Source organism: Pteropus vampyrus, unplaced genomic scaffold (assembly GCF_000151845.1).
Source record: "Pteropus vampyrus isolate Shadow unplaced genomic scaffold, Pvam_2.0 Scaffold79, whole genome shotgun sequence".
Lineage (NCBI taxonomy): Eukaryota > Metazoa > Chordata > Mammalia > Chiroptera > Pteropodidae > Pteropus > Pteropus vampyrus.
In genome coordinates, this window is record NW_011888860.1 from 5,653,240 (window position 1) to 5,662,698 (window position 9,459).

At 34.4% G+C, this 9,459-nt stretch overlaps 1 protein-coding gene across 5 annotated transcripts in view; it reads right to left on the bottom strand.

The window, feature by feature from the left end:
- The window catches only part of GABRA2 (gamma-aminobutyric acid type A receptor alpha2 subunit), a 127,918-nt gene that overhangs the window by 20,277 nt on the left and 98,182 nt on the right, over window positions 1-9,459 (bottom strand). Inside the window, exon 9 of one of the 5 annotated variants that reach the window (XM_023532239.1) lies at window positions 5,132-6,262. The exons of 3 other annotated variants lie outside the window; for them this stretch is intronic. In XM_023532239.1, the coding sequence (XP_023388007.1) occupies window positions 6,186-6,262 (77 nt within the window). In that variant the 3' untranslated portion in view covers window positions 5,132-6,185. Of the gene's footprint in view, window positions 1-5,131; window positions 6,263-9,459 lie in introns of those variants that run through there. One more of the 5 variants, XM_023532238.1, reaches the window with a different exon arrangement.

The window sequence follows — 9,459 nt, forward strand, 5'->3', positions numbered from 1 at the left end:
TTTTTTTTTTCTTCTTGGGTTTCAGGTTGTATTCTGGGTAATTGAGTTTGACAGATAATTGGAAAAAATGAGGTAATAATTAGCAAGATAATGAATCAGTAAAATATAGGCAACCTTCTGGAAGTAAAGAATGAACTGATTTCAGCAGATGACTGATAGTCAACAAGGCAAATTCGTAAATCTCTGAATTTGGCGAGCATAATTAAATTTGAAGCACAGGTGCTCTAATGGTTCACTGCATTCATGCTAACTATCTTAAAAGGGGGGACTTTAAAAGCATATAAAATGAATTATAATATATTATAATGTCTGATTATTGTTATAATATTATTATAACTACATCATTTTAAAATAGCTTGGATAGAAAAAGTTAAGAAATCAACTAAGTTTTTAATTGATATGTACTTGATTTATTTAGTCAGCTTTCTTAATATACTTTTTTTTTTTCTCACTAACTGTCTTGATTATATTTTTTGGAAAAAACATGACATACAATTTGGCCAAATTTCTTAATGCTTTCACCACAGTATAAGCAAAATCATATTGTTTAATATTGAAAGTGAGAAGAAAATTCATGCAGGAATGTTACTAACATTAATTTAACATCTACGCATACTGGCTATTAAATTAGTAAAATGTCGAAAACCTTAATGGATATAGACTGAAATTTATTTGCAATAAGTATGAATGTACATACACATATACTCATACGAATATCCCAGAACTCTGGGGAATCAGTGGTGGAGCCTCGAGCTGTAAGGATTAGTTAATACACCAGGTCTGGACTGAGAGCCCCTTTCATGTCACCAGAGCACCTTGCACCTTCCTAGTACATAACGCATCATAATATATGTGATTGTTTACCTGCCAATCCCCTCAAACAGACTGTAGCCTCTGTGAGGGTATAGATCCTATCATTTGTATTTACATTATATGTATAAAGCCTAGCATAGTACCTGGCATATATTTTGAACTGAATGAAGGAATAAATAAATTTATGAAGCAAATACACCTATTTGTGTAGATATAGACATAGAAATGAGTGGATATGTTTGTGTATGTTTGGGGTTAAATACACAAATACACAAAAGTAGCCTGATGATAGCTAGTTTTTCTAGAATCCAATGACTAGAGAAATGGATGTCTGAGTAGATATGGGGATAGAAAAATGTATGGTCATTCTGGCACAGGTTTTAAATATTTTATGTGTACTACTTAAATTATATATGTAATATTTTATATATCCACACATGCATATATATGCAGTATGTATATAGTATACATGTACTATATATTGTTATGTACATAATATATATATTATATTGCATATATATAATAAGCTAAAGTTAAGTCATAGAAAAGGTATTAAGCTAAGCACCAGCTAAAAACTATTCTCTGGAGTGAGCAATAAGAAAGTAGACAAGGTTTAATTAAAGGTTTTTCCACTTCCCTCTCATTTAACAGTTGTGGCATGAGACATCCAGGGTAAGATGGTCTTGGTATCAGAGACTTACGCTTATTTTGGAATATTTCTGTTCTGGTACCTATGATCTATTTCTTCATTTATTTATTTACATGTCTGCCTCACTCCTCCACACTCTGAGCTGCTTGTGGGCACATGGCTCATCATGTCTTTTTAAAACACTGCCACGGAACTCGGATTCTAGCAACAACAAATATTCATTATCCATTGATTTACCAAACGAAAGGATTAATTTAAAAAACTAAACAGTAACACTGGTGAACCATATTTACAGATTCTATAAGAAGAAATATACAAGTTAAGATCTAGTAAGCTTTAGAATAAAACAGTGGTTTAATCACAACATCACAATTTAAATATAAGAATAGTATAAACTCATGCCTTTTACACTTAAATCTCATATTCTTACATTACTCCAGATAGAATAATAGGAAGTATCACTTAGGAGCACCTACTATGTGCCACATTCTATTATAAGAACTTTTCATGTATTAATTTGTTTAATCCTAATAATAACCCTGTGAGTTAGATATTGTTATCATTCTCATTTACAGATGAGGAAATTGAGGCTGAGGTTGAGTATCTTATTGAAGACCATACTGTCCTCAAGAAGTAGAGGTGGGATACAAACCCATGCAGAGTGCCTCAAAAGCCCACACTCTTCTCTAAATTATACTGCCTAATATATAAAGGGTATTCTCCTTCAATGTCAATTGTATGTCCGTATCATGTATTTTTCAATATCATAAAAGTAACCCTTACATTTAACTACTTGATAAATTCATATCAAGTATTGACGTGTTTAAATTGCTTGAGAAGTAGCTATACATAGGGACAAATATACACTAAAATTGGGCAAGGATTTGGATTCTGCTTCTGCCACATTTAGCAACTATGTGATCTTGCTAAGCTTCAGCCTCTTCCCTCATTTGAAAAATGGAAACTATATTTCTTCAGGTTGTTGAGAAGATAAAGTACGAGCCTATATGCCTTATATAGTTAGGTAGTTAGTCAGACATGAGTGACGGGGAATAAAGGAATAGGGGCCAGGCACAGAGACTGCCCAAAGAACACCCTATTGGTAATTAGAAAATCCCTCCTGCATCCTGGAAGACAAAGGACAGGAGGGTCTTAGTCTTAGCTGGCCTAATCTGGCTATGGATGCCTGTGCAGAAGATCATAATAGTACTATGTTTATGCCTGGAAGTTCTTGAATCTAATTATAACAGACTGTATTCTGGGTAAACACATGCGCACTAGGCAAAGTTATATAGCAGCTAGGTGTCAATCAAAATGACCACTTGCCAATCACCTAGGAATGCCTTTGGAACCACTCCATCACCACCCAAATATAAGGCAGACATTCCTACTTCTGAGTCTCTTTATTATCCCCCTCCTTTTTGCCCTTCTGGGCCTTCTTTTTGCTCCCCCACCTTTTGCCCTTCTGGGCCTTCTTTTTTCTTTTTTCATTCTGCTCTCTTGTTGTTGTGATGGTTGTAATTACAGCGCTCTGTTGCAGCTCTCATTGCTGGGACAATGTACCTCCTTGGGGCATGCTTTGTCTTTATCCATGTGCCTCCTTGGGGCATGTTTTGTCTTTCTAAAATATATTTTTAATAAAACTATTAAATCTCGATGACCTGTGATTCTTCACTGCCATAATTTGAGGAAGCACAGAGGGAAAATGCTAACTACATGTCTGCACCATTGTTATCTCTCTTCCTTCCCCCTACCACTGGGGTGACACTGAACTCGGATAGGCCCCATTGGAAACAATACATAAAATTGCCCAACAAATGTTCAATTTTCCCTTTTCTCTCTCTGAGCCTCAGAGACTTCATCTCTAAAATGGGGATTATAATATACATCATATAGACTTGAACATTTAATAATACATGCAAATGGCCTATAGAGAACCTGTCAGATAAAGAGCACTATGGCCTCCCTGATATTTCTGAGTACATTAAGATCCCAAAGTATGGATAAAGAATCTAAGAATTCAAACCAAAGATAGTCCCATCTAGTGGTGGTTTAGGAAAAATCGAAGAACACTTAGGAATTTTAAAGCTTAAATTGTTATCTAAAAGCCTTGGGATATTTTATTTTAGTTATCCATTTTCCACCTTGAGAAATAGTTTATTTGCCTTACAAGGAATGAGAAAGAAGAACCTTGAACTAGATTCCCCTCTATTCTTCCACTGTTCCAAGAAAGGCTGAAATATTTTCAGAGTTGATACACATGCATCTGGCCTTATTAAATAACTTTATTTCATCCAGTCTGAACTATTCTGTTCCTAGATTTCTAAGAGGAAATAATTCAACTCTTTCAGGCACAATTTGATAGTCTGATGCTATCAAATGGATTCATCCATGTCATTATGACTTAAGACCAATCTCTTTTAAGAACTAACCTTCAATCACAATTTCTTACATTTGAGAGGTGATTTCCAAGAAATCTAGCATGGTTCACATTTGATCTCAAATAAAAGAGGAATGAAGTAGAAGTTCTGGATTAAGGTAAGATTGAATCTAAAAATGGTTGAATACATCCTGCCAGGGATATCACTACGGGATCCCAGCACCAATGCTCTGTTACTCAAAAAGGTCCAATTTAATGTAACAATTAAATGTTACAGTAATTATTATGAATTGCATGTCTGTCTTTCTCAAAAGTGTGTATATTGAAATCTAAGTCTCAATGTGACGGTATTTGAATGGTGGAGCCTTTGGGAGGTGATTTGGTCATGAGAGTAGAGCCTTCATGAATGGGATTAGTGTTCTTACAAGACGAGGCCAGAGACCTAGCCTATTCTCTTTCCTCCATGTGAGAATACAATGAGAAGTCAGCAGTCTACTACCCAAAATAGGGCTTTCACCAGAACCCCACCACGCTGGCACACTGATCTCAGATTTCCAGGCTTCAGAACTGTGAGAAATAAACTTCTGTTGCCTATAAGACACCCAGTCTATGGTATTTTGTTAAAGCGGCTTGAACTAAAACAGAATATTCTGATTTCTTGAGTTTAAAAGAAAATAATAAATTCAGTGGGATGACAGTAAGACAATAAAAGAACAGGAGACAACAGAAAACACTATCTCATATAAGCTACTCATTGTTTCCAAACCCTTTTTCTATTTCAATCTTGCAATTGCATTGCCATAAAATGCAGGGTGACTGTTCAAATGTTAATAGTTTAGTGACTTCTCATAGCTCCCTGAGGTGATTTAACTGGGGAGATACTATGTTATTTGTGATGAATAATGCATTATTAAAGATTTTTTCACAAAAAGTCACCCAAGTGGAAAACATTTCCTTAAAAGACTAGTGCATATTTGAAAATAAATAATAGCTTTTATCCTTTCTTTTGAAAGTTAAAAAATTAAGAATAAGTATGCACTCGAATTTTGCTATAGTGAAAGTACATATTTAATGACCTAATCCTGTATAAAGAGTAAAATAATCAAAGTAGGAAAAGCCATATTTTTTGTTATTTCAAATTTTAATGAAACAAAAATTATATTTACCAAAAAAAATCAAAACAAGAGAATGACAAAAATCCTTGTCTAGAAATACCTGAAATCTCCCATATATACAAGATTATCAAGCTTTCACCAATCAATTCCAAGACAAAGTATATTATAGAGAAATGGTAGTAATCAAGTTTTTTACCTCAGATTAAACAGAAGTTTCGAATATTCAGGCGATCCTATTATAAGTAACTATACTTTTTAAGACCTCAATTAACTATCCTAATTTGGGTTAAAAATGCAGAATATGACACCTGGGCAGAATGAACTTTGAAAAGCCATGTAGTGTATTAGTTGCTATAACATAATCTGACAGTATGAACTTCTAGACAAGGCATAGGGCAAGGAATTTGAAACACTTCAATAAGCAGCTGCTGATACTAATGATTAACTAGAATTCAAATCTGAATGTTCGCCTCAAGTTCTGGTCTACGTCTGGTAAGCCTGCCTCACCCATGTAATCACCCAGGATATTTCTGACTTCAGTCTTAAAGAGAAAGAAAAAGTAGTTTGATGGCACAATGGTACAGTACAAAAAAAATGAAAGCATTAGAGTTGGAGGGAAAACTATAAGGTCAAATTCTTTCTTTGTTACTGGCCTGCTGTATGATAATGGAAAAGCCTACTAACAGCTCCTGGTTTTAATGTTCTTGTTTGTAAATGGGGACTAGTTACTTTCCTAACTGAGGCTTTTTTGTTTTTTCAGAATTTAACAATGAGTAAATCTGAAGTGCCTACACAGTATATAATGTATAGAAGGTGCTCAACAAATGCTTTTAATTTTTTTCCTCATCATTATTACTACATGGATTTCAGTGTAGGAAGTGAGGTTGGATAAATTGCCCATGACTTCAATGGTCATAACTGTACTGAAGTAATATTTTCACATCCTAGAAAAATCTAACAATAAAAGAAATCATGCACAAAACACTTTTAATTCTTCTCCTATACCTATACTAATAATTCATTCTCATCAGTCAAACTTAACTTGTCCACATATATTCCTGAAACAATTTTTAAATCTGCCTCTAGACTAGAACTCACAAGGCTTTCTAATTTTCCTTGCCATGGTTTATTAATGTATTTTGCTTCAGTCATTTTCCTAATTGGCAGTGGCTATGATGAGTCTCTGACAGCAGGGAGGAGGGCGGCTGGTGGGCTGGCAGCTTGCTGATTAGCATATGCTGCCTTGTGCCAAAGTCAATTCTGGGATGCCAGGTGTGCCGCCTGTTAGCACTTCACAGCCCATGCCTAGTGGAAGACAGAGATTTGGAATGAGTTTTGCAGAGGCTGTTTCTGCCTGCATAGGCTTTCTGTTCACTGGGTTCGTATCCTGCTATCACCTACTCCCGCTGCCACTTTCTCACTACTTTTCAATTAAAACCATCTATGTCTCTTTCTAAGGCTGCCCCAACAGTCACTCACTCACTCTCTCTCTCTCTTTTAATTTTTCAGCTTTATTGACATTTAATTGACAAATAAAATTGTAGTATATTTAAATGGTATAATGTAATGAATTGATATACATTGTGAAAAGATACCTACCATGGTTAATTAACACATTACCTCACAGTTATCCCTTTTTTGCTCTCTTTTGGTGAGAACACTTAAGTTCTATTTTCTTAGCAAATTTCAATTATACAATACAGCATTATCAATTATAGTCACCATGTTGCACATTAGCTCCTCACATCTCATTTATCTTACAACTAAAGTTTGGACCCCTTTACTAGCCTCATCCTTTTTCCTCAAACCTCAGCCACTGGCAACCATTATTCTACTCTGTTTCTATAAGTTTGACTTTCTCTCTCTTTGTTTTTGCTTTTTTTTTTTTTTTGGCCCAATTTTCATGGAATGTTCTTTCCTATCTCTGCATGCCTTGATCATAGGCTGAAAATTCCAATGTACATAAGAACTAAACAGAAAAAATAAACAGGTAAGGTGGGCAATAGTGAGTGACAGGGGCTGTGGCAAACTAGAGATTACGTGCCCAGCTACTCAGTTCCTGTCCAGAGTTGCCATGCAAGAACATGAGTTCCTGTTTTACTGAATTTTCTGATTTTTCAATTAGCTTTTTTTAAACGATGGAAACTATTAACATCTAACATACACATATGCACACAGAATTTTTTATATATAAAGGCAATAAAAGTAAAATATATGTATTATCTATCATCTTTGATGTCCTATGTAGCCGTATGAGATTCAGCAGTTAGTTCAGACAAAGTGTAAGAAATAGTCAGGTATATAATTAAGAGAATTAGTTAAAACTTCATAGAAGTGGAAATTATAAGATCAGGCTAAAGAAATTTGAATTCAAGAAAGAAATACACAAACCACTTGGATTAACAGTACATTCTACAGTATCCTTGGCTCTCAAGAAATAATTCAATTTTTTGATTTGTTGAATATATAAGATAATAAATGTATTTTTAATATTTAAGAAACCCTATACATGTGTTGTTTTACGGATCCTCTTAACATCACTCTGAGGTAGATAGCATATGTTTTACATGCATTTGCAGCACAGAAAATCTAGAGTTTAGAGAGGCTGCATACTTGCTTAATCTAGAAGTGGAGTCAGGACCTGAGAGAAACTCTCTTCATTCCCGTTGCAATATTCTTTCAAATATGTTGCAAGTACTCAATAGTGTCAGTTGTTTTATTATTAAAGGAAAATATTCTAGATTCATTACTTCAGATCATGATTATCTCTTCATTAAACTGCAGTACCTCATTATTAAGGATGCTTCTGTACAATAAGTGACTGGTTTCTTAAAAGTTGTAGTGGACTCCTTATCTACCAATTTTATGATCACCTATAGTATACAGCTGTGTTTCATATAACAGGTACACAGCCAATTTTCTGGATAGTTTTCTAGAATGAAATGAAAAAGCATGCTTTTCATTCACCAATTGCACTGTAAACAAGGCATTTCTAATAGTAAACAACTTGTTGGACATGCTGGTGAGGAGGAAGGAATGGCCCAGAGTAGTACTTACTGTTGAGACCTAAGAGGAATTATGCAATGATGAGGGAAACAGGGTAAAGGGAAAGTGAGATAAGAGAGAAGAAAGAAAGGGGACTAGAGACAATATTGATAGAGATATGAAGGAGATATATTGATAACTCAAAATTATGACTTAGTAATTAGACACTTAATATTTTATTTATAATACATACTGTATGTATAATAAAGAATTTTAACCTTACCCAGGAGAGGTTGATCTTTGCCCTCAGCTTCTGAGATTATTTCTCTGTTTTGGAATTCACACCTGAATGGAGTAGCTTTGTTTGCCTGGGGGCTTTGGGTCAGCCAGATAGTAACAACTGGATTTAGGGTGTCTTTGGATCATGCTTATCAGTTTGACCCCCTGAGTTGCTGGAAATAGATCACCCATAAGACCTGTCAACAGTGCCCATGTGACAGAGCCCAAGACAGACTCTGGATACCAAGGTGCAAGAGCTTTCCTGGTTGGCAGTATTCTGTATGTGTTGTCACACATTAATGCCAGGAAAACAAATGCTGTCCATGACTCTATGGGGAGAAGACAATGGAAGTTCTGCATTTAGAACTTGGCCTGGGGCATACTCTATGTGCTTCTTCCTTTGGCTGTTTTTAATCTGTATCTTTTCCTCATCGTAAATCATAACTGTGACTGTAATATATTTCAATGTGTTCTATGAGGCCTTCTGGTAAATTATCAACACTGAGGATGGTTCAGGGAACCCTATGAACTTACAGTTAGTGTCAAAATCATTGCAGCTCTCTACAATGATTGTGTTCCTTCTAAACTTCAAAGTCGGTTAATCTATTGCAATGGATAATTTTTATTTGTTTATTTTTTGCTCAATATCTATCCAACCTTACATGGAAATACACTCTGATATTTTAATTAAGAAAATCAAGAAACTAATTTGCCTACACTTTTAAACCATATGATTTGGTTTTGCTAACCTAACTCTAATTAAACTCATGAATGTATCTGTTTATCATTTTAATCTATCTATCTATCTATCTATCTAGTTATCATCTATCATCTCTATCTATCATCTATCATGTATATAGGTCTATATGATTCTGTCTATCTAAAATTATTTTTAATTTATTACTTATTTTATCAGTATTAGACAGGTCAAGTAAACTTATCTGAGGATTGGCCACAAGATTTATTGTTCATTAGTTAAAAAAAAAAAAAAAGATAAAAATAACTGCCATCACAAGGATAGTTCAACACAATTGATTTGATCAATGTGTACACCACATAAACAAAATAAAGGATAAAAAAAATCATTTGATCCTATCAATAAATGCAGAAAAAGCATTTGACATGATACAGCATCTATTTATGATTAAAATAATAAAATGGGTATAGAATGATAGTACCTCAAAATAACAAAGGCTATATATGACAAACCCTTGGCTAATATCATATTTAATGGTGAA